This window comes from Colobus angolensis, unplaced genomic scaffold, assembly GCF_000951035.1.
Source record: "Colobus angolensis palliatus isolate OR3802 unplaced genomic scaffold, Cang.pa_1.0 Scaffold106, whole genome shotgun sequence".
Classification (NCBI taxonomy): domain Eukaryota; kingdom Metazoa; phylum Chordata; class Mammalia; order Primates; family Cercopithecidae; genus Colobus; species Colobus angolensis.
Genome location: NW_012111586.1, coordinates 2947889 through 2961465, shown reverse-complemented (window position 1 = coordinate 2961465; position 13577 = coordinate 2947889). Strand labels below are relative to the sequence as shown.

At 41.1% G+C, this 13577-nt stretch overlaps 1 protein-coding gene across 1 annotated transcript in view; it reads left to right on the top strand.

Moving 5' to 3' along the window:
* EIF2B3 (eukaryotic translation initiation factor 2B, subunit 3 gamma, 58kDa) overlaps positions 1-13577 on the top strand; it is a 142799-nt gene that overhangs the window by 118732 nt on the left and 10490 nt on the right. Inside the window, exon 6 of the mRNA XM_011947164.1 lies at positions 298-387. Within this exon, the coding sequence (XP_011802554.1) occupies positions 298-387 (90 nt within the window). The remainder of the gene's footprint in view (positions 1-297; positions 388-13577) is intronic.

Genomic DNA, 13577 nt, shown 5'->3' with positions numbered 1-13577 from the left:
AAAAAAAAAAGTTAATGATCGAATAGAAGAAGGTAGATTATCGTGATATGATGTCTCACCAGATTTCTTTAGAATCCTAAAAGCCTCAGAAAGTATGCCATAGGGTTTCTAGGGAAAAGACCTTTTATGTGGTAGAATCAGGGCTGGGGTCCACTGTCCTGGTCTCCCCAGAAAGGGGTGTAGGCAGCATGGCTGTGACCCTCATAAACTTACCAGTGCCTACTACCTAATAATAGAATGGAGACCATGTTACCTGATTGTGAGCCTCTTCTTTCTTCTTCTTATTTTTTTTGGCAGGTACCCTAGAATACGTTTCCACACGGATCTTGTGGATGCCCACCTCTACTGTTTAAAAAAATATGTCGTGGATTTCCTAATGGAAAATGGGTAAGAAAAAGGGTGGTAGAGTCAAACCTACAGTGCTTAACTAGCTACTTTGTGAATTCCTTAAGTTTTAAAACTTGATAATTTAGATAACCAGTTTCTAAAAATAGCACAATAGCACAGTTCTCATTTTTGTTTTAGAAATGAAATTATGTCATCAACATAGTGTTGTTTTATCTGTACCACAGAGTCCCCTGCTTGTATTTTTGCAGCATGTGTTATAATACGTCAACAAAATATTTTGTAACACTTGTAGTAACCCATGGTGCCTCTTTCTGCCCAGTTCCAGGCTCTTCTTCCCGCCTTCAACAGGATCGAGCTCCACAGCCCTTATGCTATTTGTCTCTAATTACATGTTCTTCTCCTAGGCAGTTATCCTGTAGATGGGCCCTCTTAGCAAAGGGCTAGAGACTTAACCACAGAAGAGAAAAAGGAAAGCAAGTTTCCCCCCAATTTTAGAAAAGAAGTTCACTTCAATGAGTGCAGAGAAACAAAATTTGGCACACTTTCTGATTTTTTTTTTTTTTTTTTTTTTGAGAACAGAATTGTAGGACTTAAATAGTTTCCAGAGATTGTGTTTGGCAGATCACTGGACTTGAGTTTTCAAAGAGAAAACCCCTTTTGCAGTTGATCTCAAGGATTTTTTATAAGAAAAGCAGCTACAGTCCTCAAAGGAACAGGTGGGAAACGATTTAATAACTGCATGGTTAAGAGTAGGAGCAGCTAGCTTCCCTTGATGACTGCTGGATAAGTTTGGAAAGTTCACCAGTGCTATTCAAGGCAGAAACTTATCTAGGTGAACAGATACCACGGTAGGAAGAGGTATCTCAGACCATCTGGAGAAAAGAATTTGAGAACCTGAGTTTAAATGCTAGCTCTGCCTTTGGCTGATGGACTTGAATATATATCGGAATATTAAGAGGAAGAAGGGTTGTTCCCCTGCCCAGTATGATCTTTCTTGCAGTGTCCTACCCCTCACCCCCCACAACACTTGCTAAGTTCCTATGGGGAGGCCCATGTAGACCCAATGGTAAAACAAATCATTTGGACTTTTAGAAAGCTTTCCCAAGGATTGTTATATCTCTGTTTCCCCTACCAAGGACACTGTTGCCCTCCTCCCTTCTGACCTCTGAAAAATGTTTTCATGCCATCAACACATACTTATTAAGCACTCATTATGAGGCAGGCATTGTGCTAAATCAACCATGGGATCAATGATAAATAAACAGATATGGCCCTGCCCTCATAGAAATTACAGCCTGAGCTCCATGGTGGAATGTGGAGACCTTGCTTTTTAGATAGCAGGGTGACTTGTTGCCAAGATTTAGAGGGTGATCCAAGACCTGTTTCTCAGTGACCAGTCTGGGCTGTTTGTATTCCAAAAATGAAATTAACTCTTGGCCATTGAAGAGTTTATTTTTCACTCTCAAATAAAAATGAAGCCATACGAAATGAGCCTAGGCCTTGATGGGCAGAGGGGACACAACTGTGTTAGAAAGGATGACTTTTTAAAAAATGATTTACTGTGGAAAATTTCACATAAATGCAAAAGTAAAAAAAAAATGAACTCCCATGTATCCATCACACAGTTTCAACAATTATCAACTCATTGTTAATTTTGTTTTATATATGCCACCATTTCTCTCCCCCCATTACTCTAAATTGTTTTAAAGCAAGGCATTTTGATATAATTTCATCTGTAAATATTTTGATATAATGTCATCTGTAAATATATTTCAGCATGTATAGTTAAAATATAAGGACCCTTCCAGGATAAAGATGATATTTAAAATAGATATATATTTTATGTATACATATATATATAGAGAGAGAGAGAGGCTCTTTTTGGTTTTAATAAATACCTTAATATTATCGCACCTACAAAAAACTGACAGTGTTTTCTTAATACTATCAAAGAGGATTGTGGCTTTCAGTGTCTGTATATGCAGGCAGTTTTACAGCAAACCTAGTCATCTCATCCTGGTTGTTATAGCTTATTTGTAGCTCATTTGGCCACTACCAGTTAGTTATTCCCACACCTGGCAGGTGTAGTGCAATGGTGTGTGTACCTTGAGGACAAGCCTGAAGTTGGTGATATGGCTATAGGTCCTGGCCAGAAGTTCTGCCAAATGGAACTTTCCCAGAACCTGCTGCAGTAGAGAATGATACAGAGCCTCAGCACATACTGTTTCCCCACCTCCACATCTGTTTAGGAGATACTTATCTCTTTCCTCCCCACATCTACCTTCACCTCTCAGAATTGCTGCAATCAAGGAGCATATACTGAAAATTGATATATTTCAATATATTGGAAAAAGTAAAAAGGCAGAGCAGGGCAAATTGGAATGTTACTTGAGGGAGAGTCTTTGTTCCTGGCTGGAATAGTGAAGGTCTTTGAAAAGTTGTGGGAGATGGGATTGAATTGGTTGGTGGTAGGTAGCAGCATGTAGAAGGTCTTGAAAGCTGAGCAGGGAGTTACCAATCTTTAAACAGAATAGTCTTATAGGAAATAAGCAATGATGCAACCTGGCAAGTGAACATAAACCATTCTGCATGGGAAAGAGATTTCTTCAAGATAAGTAGGAGGCATTTATAATCATCTGGTCATCAAATGATGACTCCTTTTAATGGAAAGAGTAAACCTAGGAGACCCAGCTTCAAGAAAGGACTGCTATAGCAGTCCTTTGTTATATTTCACCTCTGAGAGTTAACATATTCTACCCTGTATTCTTTATGTAGGAAAGCTTCATGTTTTCTACAAAGTCACACTTAGGTTTTGTTGGTTGTTTACATGTTAACATTTTCCACTCAAATTCTTTGAGAATGGATATCTACCCGGATTTGTAAGGCATTCACTATATACTTGGTGAACGGGGGAAAGGAGATGTAGTGACAGGTAACAGAAGCAATTTAGTATTAATAATAATGAAAGAAGAGAGGTGGGTTTCCACAGTTGACTAAGCAGAAAAGCTATAAGGAGAGCCGCAGAGAGAAGAAAATCTGTACTCTCTTTGATGAGAAGTTAACTATACACACTTTACAAGTTTTTTATCCACTTCTGAATGTAGTATGATAGATGAATGTTCCACAGAATCTGTTGAACATTTTAATTCAAAATGTGTTGGATTCTATATCCAGGGCCAAAGCAGAGCTTAGTCTGAGTATTGTGACTGTGATACCTCTTGATAACTGAGTGTTCCTCCCTCTTTTATAGTGTCAGCTGGATTAAGCCTAAAGAAGCTGATCTCTTAGGAGATCTAGAAGCCCAGGTATTGGCCCAGCTCTTTGCTTGCCTTAGTAGGAGTTGCTCCTAGACCTGAGTCAGGGCCCTAGATTGGCACTGGCCCTATGAAGGCCTCAAGCAATATGCCAGTATGCCAACTTTGTGAGCTAAAGCCATGGGCAATATATACCAGGCAATATATACCAGGATTAGTCTTGATTTCCTTTTAGTACAGAACCTCCCCCAACCCCCCCACCCCCATTTATCTTTCTCTCTTTAAGAGACTTAAAGATTAGTCTCCTTAACAGGAAGAATTGAGGCTGATTACTTTCTTCTTGTCCAGAAGTATCCACGGTTACAGTCACCCTCTTATAGTGTTAGAATCTGATATTGCCGTGCAGTGCTTATAGTCTTGGGGCTGGACCTTCAGAGCAGGAAGAGAGAGGAAAGAAAAAGATTTAACAGCACCTATCGTGTACCAGGCCCTATGCTGGGTACTTTTCACATATATTCACTTCTTACAATAGTTCTCTCATTAGGTATTATATTATAGAGGAAGAAAATGCTCAAAAGTCATTTGCTCAATGTCATGTAGCCACAGCCTCAACAAAATCCATCACTGTTTAATTGATTGCCAGCAACATCTACCGCAGATGTTGGATATCTCCATTGCTAACATGCTTATGCGCACATGCACATGACTCACGCTTGGAAGAATAACAGAGCAGTCACAACTTCCTTGCCTCAGCTATGTCGGGATGCAGAGAAATAAGGATAGGACCCACAAAGTGAGGTCAAGAGTTGGGGATAGGCAGCCATGGTAAGGTTAGAATCGTGGTAATAATTAAAGCCACACACAAAATGAAGTTATGTTAGCTGGGCATGATGGCATATACCTCTAGTCTTACCTACTCAGGAGGCTGAGGCAGGAGGAGCACTTGAGCCCATGAGGTTGATGCTACAGTGAGCTATATATGATGGCACCACTGCACTCCAGCCTGGTAGACAGAAAGAGACCCTGTCTCTAAAAAAAAGTTAAAAATTTTAAAAGATAAAAGTGTGGAATAGCTAGAAAGCCATGAGTAAGCACAAGACAGCAGAGTGGAGATAAGAAGCAGAGATGAGGGACCAGATAGTGCCATGAGAGGTAGGCAGTAGTAGTCTTGGTTTCTTACTGTTCAGTTCGGGCATCCATTAATTTGGCTGTACTTGGTTTCCTTACATGTCCTTAGATGTCCCAGAGATTTCATGATGTGTCCTTTACTTCAATAACAACAAAATTAAGCTAAGAGTATGTGACTTACACACCTTCTCAACAGGGCTGTTATTGGGTGACTGCATACTGATATCTGAAGATGCAGGTGCTACCAAGAATAAATCAAGGTAGTCTCCTTTGAACTTCTTAGTTGCATTCATTTTTATCTCTGGGACTTATAGAAATCATCAGCTGCTGGGGAAGGGAGAAAGTTCTAGCAGCACAGCACATTGTATTGACTTATAAATAAAGAGTCCCCAGTTGAGCTAGCCTGTGCTATCTGAGGGCATCATGGGTCAGACTATAGTAGGAAAGATAACCTTTTTAAAGAGGACTTAAAAACCGGAAGAATATGTATAATTAAAGCACTCCCACAAAGAAGCATCATCATGGAGCCAGAAAATCTAAAACCAGAGGGAAAAGTATGTTTGGTTTGATGAAGATTTAAGAATAATCTCCCTGTAAGTATAATGGTTAATTGATGTCCTTTCCATCTCTCTTTGTTCTCTGGCAAATTTCTAAATATTCATTGAAACATCCCTAGATGTTATTCCTGTAGGAAGTGTTCTCTCAATTTTTTCCCCTTTTACCACCACTTAGATTGGATATCCTTACTGTGCTACCATAATAATATTCTGTGCTTATCTCCATCAGGCATAATTAACCATTCCCTCTTCTGATCTTGTATAATCTTTAATTATTACATGCCTCCCATTAAATTGTATTTACATGTCTGTCTTTTCCATCTTTTTGAAGTCCTTGAGGACAGACTTCATCCCCGATTCATCTTGTGACACACTAATAGATGCTCAGTAAATATAAAGGCAACCAAACTGTCAAGTGCATCTGAGGGCATGGATTTGCCTGTTTTGTTTCATTGTTGTAGTCCTACTGTCTAGAAGAGTGCCTGGCACATTTTGGGTGCTCTGTGAATAAACTGAATGAATAGAATGTTGATTGGCCAGGTGAGGTGGCTCACACCTGTAATCCCAGCACTCTGGGAGGCTGAGGTGGGTGAATCACTTGGGCCCAGGAGTTTGAAACCAGCCTGGACAACAAAGTGAGACCCCATCTCTAGAGAAAATAGGAAATAGAAAAATTAGTCAGGTGAGGTGACATGTGCCTATAGTTCAGCTACTCTGGAAGCTGTAAGGTGGGAGGATCACTCGAGCCTAGGAGAGAATTTGAGGCTGTGATCACGCTACTGCACTTAAGCCTGGGTAACAGAGCAAAACGCTGTCTCAAAAAAAAAAAAAAAAAAGTTTATTGATTTGACCTCTCCAGCCAGTAGGAGTAGGATCTGAACATGTTTTTCTTTCTCAAGTGCTATGCACCAGCATTGAAATTTTATTCTTATGGAAGATGTCAGTATTTTGTCAAGAAGGAAAAAAAGGGTATCACAGAACTGTATACCAAATATCTAGCTTTTAAATCAGGACCCTTTAAGATAATTTCCTGTTTACTTTCCAGCATATATCTGCTTTCTTTGGAGGAAAAAAAAAAAAACTGAGAACAAAGCATAGGGTTAACTCAGCAATTGCCCTATCTTCCCGATTATAGCTCCACTGAGAGAAGAGGCAAGAAAACCCAAGTTTTTAGTCCTCTGCTTGGCTGACTTGAGTTCCAGGCCCTATAAAAGTAGGTTTTCTGTTCTCCCTCCTTCATAATTCTTTGAGGACTGAGTTGAAGTGAGACATTTGGGCGATTGTTAGTCTCTTTTGATTTGCTTACAAAGACAGAAAAGCCAGAATGCAAAAGTAGCCAAACTTTTTCTTTTGCCATGGACATCACTTTTAGGCATCTGGAAGCTCGTGGTCACAAGGAGGGCCTGATCTCAGATCAAGGCAAAATAATAGAAGTATCAGGTTTGACTAGAACTGATAATCATGTGTTTTTTCAAGTATTGGAATTTTTTTTTTTTTTTTTTTTTTTTTGAGACAGAGCCTCACTTGGCCACCAGGCTGGAGTGCAATGGAGCAATCTCGGCTCACTGCAGCCTCCACCTCCCAGGTTCAGGCGATTCTCCTGCCTCAGCCTCCCGAGTATGTGGGACTACAGGCATGCGCCACCATGCCCAACTAATTTTTGTATTTTTATTAGAGATGGGGTTTCATTATTTTGGCCAGACTGGTCTCAATCTCCTGACCTTGCAATCCGCCTGCCTTGGCCTCCCAAAGTGCTGGGATTACAAATATGAGCCACTGCGCCCAGCCAAGTGTTGGATTTTTAATGCTAGCAATATTAGTAATAGAGAAACATATTTAGAATTCATTACATTTCACATTAGGAAAGCTTTACTTTTTTTTTTTTTTTTTTTTTTTTTTGAGACAGGATCTTGCTCTTTCACCAGGCTGGAGTGGAGTGCAGTGGTATGGTAATAGCTCACTGCAGCCTCCAACTCCTGGGCTTAAGTGATCCTTCCTCCTCAGCCTCCTGAGTAGCTGGGACTACAGGCACTCACCACTATGACTGGCTAATTTTCTTATTTTTTGTAGAGATGGGGTCTCAATATGTTGCCCAGGCTGGTCTCAAACTCCTGGGCTCAAGAGATCCTCCCACCCAGGCCTCCCAAAGAGCTGGGATTACAGGTGTGAGCTATCAGGCCCAGCCAAGAAAGCTCTACTTTCTGTATCCAAAAATCTGTGTGTTTATGGCTAAAGAGACAGCAAGCAGAGAATTCTAAATCCTGTGGAAAGTGCTTTGGTTGAAGTAAGCACACGATGCTAGTTAATATGGTATAGTGGAAGGAACCATGGACTTCAGGATAGATGTGGAGTGACTTTCAGTTCTATCAGTTATAGAAGTTGTATTAGGCAAGATAGTTAACCTCTCTAAGCCTTGATTTCCTTCTCTATAAAATAAGGGCCAGGTACAGTGGCTCATGCCTGTAATCCCAGCATTTTGGGAGGCTGAAGTGGGAGGATGGGCTGAACTCAGGAGTTCCAGACCAGCCTAGGCAACATATCTACAAAAATTAAAAAAATAATAATAAGAAGAAGAATAGTAATACCTATCATAAGGATTGCTATAAGAACTTGAACTGATCTGTATTATTTTCTTAGCATAGTACCTCGCACATGATCAAAAAAACAGTACATATAACTGTCTTTACTGTGAGAACATAGAAGCCTACAAATGTTATAAAAGGCTTCCAAGCAGAGATCATATTTGAGAAGGGTGTTATGACTTGATAAATTTTCACAAAGTGAACATACCTTGTAAGTACTATATTCAGGTTAAGAAATAGAACATTATCAGAATTCCAGAAACTCCCCTCATTCTATCCCCCCACCTCCCCTACATACACAAAAGTAATCACTATCCTGAGCATTAAATAAGTGTAAGGAGATGGGATCAGATTTGTACTTTTTTTTTTTTGAGACAGAGTTTCGCTCTTTTTGCCCAGGCTGGAGTGCAATGGCGCGATCTCGGCTCACCGCAACCTCCGCCTCCCAAGTTCAAGCGATTCTCCTGCCTCAGCCTCCCGAGTAGCTGGGATTACAGGCATGTGCCATCACACCCGGCTAATTTTGTATCTTTAGTAGAGACTGGGTTTCTCCATTTTGGTCAGGCTGGTCTTGAACTCCCGACCTCAGGTGATCCACCTGCCTCGGCCTCCCAAAGTGCTGAGATTACGGGCGTGAGCCACCATGCCCAGCTCAGATTTGTACTTTAGAAAAGTCACTGTGTCTACAAAATAGAGGGTGGATTGAAGGAAGAAGAGACCTAATCAGATTGTACTTCAGAAGTATCCTATCAGCTGGGTGTGGTGGCTTATGCCTGTATTCCCAGCACTTTGGGAGGCTGAAGTGAGGAGGATTACTTGGAGGTAGGCAGGAAGATCACTTGAACCTAGGAGTTCAGGCTGGGCAACATAGGGAGACCTCATTGCTGCAAAAAATTTAAAAATAAAAAAATTAGCATGGTGGCACATGCCTGGAGTCCCAGCTACTTAGGAGGCTGAGGTGGGAGGATCGCTTGAGCCCGGGAGGTGAAAGCTGCAGTGAGCCATGATTACACCATGCACTCCAGCAGCCTCGGTGACAGAATGAGACCATCTTAAAAAAAAAAAAAAAAGTATCTTTTTTTCTGTCTACCATATGAAGGATAGATTTTGTGGATAAGACTAGAGGGAGACAGACCAATTAAAAGCGTGTACAGCAATCCAGGCAAATGATGACAGTAGTCTGAACCAGTTAGTGGAAGTAAAGATGAACAGAAGTTGAAAGTTTTGACAGAGATTTAGGGGATAGGATCAGCAGTGCTTGGTGATTGATTATATGTGAGGGGTAGAAGAAGGAGAAGTCAGGCTGTTTTGTAAAAGGGCCATTTATCACAAAGCAACCCCCAAATGCAGAAGGAGCTAAGAAACTAAAGGCAGACAAATCTAGTTTGTCAGTTTTGGATGATTTATTAGGGTAACTTACAGACAGAATCGTAGTCTTGGGTGGGTGCAAGACAGGTAGATCTCCACACTGCAACCCCCCAGACCCAAAGCCTATATACCTTAGGGAAAAAAACATATATGCTTTGGAAGGAATTTTCAAAAATTAAAGTATTTTGTGACTTTAAGGCATTTAGCAAACCTAACATCTGACCTGCCTAATTTAGACCAAATGTCTTTGTTTTACCAATAATCTTTAACATTTTTTATTTCCCAAAGATTACTAAAGTTACATGAACTAAAAGACATTACAGTTTTTATTTTTCTTTCAAAATATCTCATTTAAGCGCTTATTTTTCTTTATGCCAATTAATTAGAGGTCTTTTACATAAATATCACACACATAACACATATATAAACTACACAGACAGACAGAAGAAGATCTGGTAGTTGTAAGATTTTTCATTTGCCAGTTTCTTAATTGGATTACTGGCCTCATGGTAGAGCCCTTCAAGAAACATGGCTAGGAAAACATGCTTTTTCTAGGGCCTAATAAGCAGGCACAGCTGGAAGACAAAAACAGACCCCCAAAATTAAGGGTCTCATTTTTATACCAGATCCTGGATCCCAAAAAGAGGGAATCAGCCCAGCTCCCATGGAAGTCTTATCTCTCAGTGGGGAGTGGGGACATTTCCATAACTTCTAGGTGGCCAAGAGCATGCTTCTCTGATGTAAACGTGCAAAGAGTCACATATTCCCTAATTACTGCGATTAGCCATTGTTAAAAGTATATTTAGCCTTAGATTTTCAGAGGAATCTATCCACCACCCGTTCATGGGGTTTCATGAGGAAAACAGAGTTTTTTCCCAGAATGGGGTCTGTGATACCTGCTCTGTTTTTTGCAAGGAGTCCCAGTCTGTTAGAGCTTGAATATCCACTTTTAATTAAGCTGACTGGCCAGGTGCAGTGGCTCACACCTGTAATCCCAGCACGTTGGGAGACCAAGGCAGGTAGATCACTGGAGGTCAGGAGTTTGAGACCAGCCTGGGCAACATGGTGAAACCCTATCTCTACTAAAAATATAAAAATTATCCAGGTGTGGTGGCATGTGCCTGTAATCTCAGCTACTCAGGAGGCTGAGGCAGGAGAATCACTGGAACAGAGCAAGACTCCGTTTCAAAAAAAAAAAAAAAAAGATAAAAAATAAAATAAATAAAAATAAAAGCACTATGGTTAAAAGTCAGCTTAATTTCTTCTTTTTTTTTTCTTTCTTTTTTTTTAAGATGGAGCCTCACTCTGTCACCCAGGCTGGAGTACAGTGGCACAATCTCAGCTCACTGCAACCTCCACCTCCTGGGTTCTAGCAGTTCTCCTGCCTTAGCTTGAGTAGCAGGGATTACAGGCATGCGCCACCACATTCGGCTAGTGTTTTGTATTTTTAGTAGAGATGCCATTTCACCATGTTGACCAGGCTGGTCTTGAACTCTTGACCTCAAGTGATCCACCCGCTTTGGCCTCCCAGAGTGCTGGGATTACAGGCATGAGCCACCACCCCCAACTATAAGACTCTTTTACAAAGCCCTTTTAAATTTCTTATTACCCAACTCTAGCCAGGCCACACTGACAATATTTCTGGCTTTGGAACTTGACCAAAGGTAACTTCACAGGTGCTTAGGGAAAGGAGAATTCAAGATGGTTTGTGGAGGGGAAGATAATCAACTAATGGTAAAGGTCACGCACATGTCAAACCAGAAAGGACTCATTCCCTAAGCCAGGAATTGAACCCAGGGCATCACTGTGAAAAGTCAAAGCCTTAGCTGCTGAGCTACAGCACTAGGAGTTTCCATTGCTCTTCCCACTCTTCCCAGAAAGAGCCTAGAGTAGTTAATTTTGTGCTTGCAAAGACTTTTAACTACTCAAGATAATTTTTTGAGATAGCTATGACATGAATCCCAGAATTCCTATTCCCTGGAAGGAAGAGACCGAGAGAAAGTATGGCCACATGGTTACAAGGTCAAGTTCCCAAGGACATAGAACAAAATGGAGACCTCACCCAGTTTTTTGGTTTGTTTCAAGGACCTGCAGCAAAGTTTATTACTGACCAGCTTGCTGGGCCATCTTGAGCAGTTTATGGGGTCCTAAGCCCCTGTTCTATACTAAGGTATCCCTCTTCATGACAGAACAACACAGACAAATTCATAGCACAAAATACATTAGATTCGTTATGACTTAATACTAGCCTCAGAATTCTTTTTCTCATTAATCAAAACTTTACAGAGGCGATAAACAGTGATTTTCACCATTCATTCAGCCAATTTGCACAGACAGAGAGAGAGGCCAGAAGTCTCACTGGTAAGAAATTTTTACCCCTTTGCCAGCATGTCCTGTTTCTGGGTTCCCCTTCCCTAAGCAGCCCTAGCGACCCTGCTTGCCACACCATCGCTCCGGGGGCCAAGCTGCATCACAAAGGAAAATCATGGAACCACAGACAAATTCTTCTCAATTTTGCAAGTTGCCGCCCAAACGGCTGCATGGTGGACCTGAATTCTCATATTTTCCATTCTGGACATAGCAAAACACATGTGACAAAACATAGACATTAGCCACCATATGGATGCTTAGCACCCAATATTGAAATGGCAAGGCCCAAACTTGCCCCCGGTTGGGCCCTGTCATCTTTATCCATTTTTAACCAAGAGGGACTTTATTGAGGGGAGGGCCTGTCACCCAATCCCATCCTTTACTCAGGTAAAATGTACCCCCATTACGTATCCAAAGTCAGCCAATTGGTGCTGCAGTCTGTTTCCTTTGGATCATATAGTAACTAAGCTGAAAGATTAGCAAATCTAATTTTGTAATCAATTAATCATTTAGGTGCCTCTTTTTTTTTTTTTTGGAGACAGTCTGGCTCTGCCACCCAGGCTGGAGTGAGTAGTACAGTAGTGCGATCTCAGCTCACTGCAACGTCCGCCTCCCAAATTCAAGCATGCCTCAACCTCCCGAGTAGCTGGGATTACAGGCCTGTGCCATCATGCCTGGCTATTTTTTGTACTTTTAGTAGAGATGGGGTTTCACCATGTTGACTAGGCTGGTCTTGAACTCCTGACCTCAAGTGATCCATCCACCTGCCTTGGCCTCCCAAAGTGCTAGGATTACAGATGTGAGCCACCGTGCCCAGCCTTCGTAAAGTCTTTAAATAAAAATACTAAAATATTTTTAGAAGTGTCTGCATATCAATAAGCATCACTAGATGAGTCTCGATGCACTTCAGTGCATTGTTCATTCGGAACGTTCTACTGTAAGTTATCTTTAGTAAGATTTCGCCATTTCTGTAAGACTTCACTGCTTACCAGCTAATGTATAAGCTGGAAGGAATTCAGTTTTCCAGAAATTAAGGATCCCATTTTTACCTAAAATATTCGCTTTGCTCTCAGGTTCCCTTGATGAATTTAGCCAATGATTTTTCCTACCTAAGCACACAAGAAAAATGAAACAAAGGGGTAGGACACAAACATCCCTGTGAATTTTTTAAGAGCCAAATTTTACAACCCCTACAATATTACCATTTACAACCAGTTTCTTTCTGACCCAGTCAGATGTAAGAAGCCTCTAACTGGATCCAAGCCAGCTAATTACTGGATCAAATCCAATTCTGGACCCAGTTTGGATCAAGAAATTTGCTCAAAGAAACTTGGACAGCTCAAAACACAAATCCTTGGAGCTCTGAAATCTGAGAGAGAGAGCTTACCCACGATCCCCAGTCACTCTGAGAGATCAATGGACATAAGTGGGTCCTTGCAGGTACCTTGCTTGTTCCCTCAGCCTGGGGGTCAATAAAGCTCTACTTAAGATCCCACTTCTGATACCATCTGTTAAAAGAAAAACTCAAGCCAAATTAAGTTTAACGGAGTTTATTTGATCTATTAATGATTTATGAATCAGGAAGCCCCCAGAAGCACAGCAAATTCAGAAAGACTCCAAGGATGCCTCATGGTCAGAGGCATTTGACAATTTTTAGACACAAAAATGAAGTGACGTACAGAAATCAGAAGTGAGATACAGAAACAACCGGATTGGTTACAGGTCAGCATTTGCCTTATTTGAACACAGTTTGAACACTCAGCAGTGTATGAGTGGTTGAAGTATGGCTGCTGGGATTGGCCAATTCTCAGCTGTTGGTACAGGCACATACTCCTAAGTTAGGTTTTCAGTCTCGTCTACCTATTAGGTTAGGATGCAGTTTGTCCACAAGCACTCAAATATAGAAGTACGAAGTCCTGGCCGGGTGCGGTGGCTCAAGCCTGTAATCCCAGCACTTTGGGAGGCCGAGA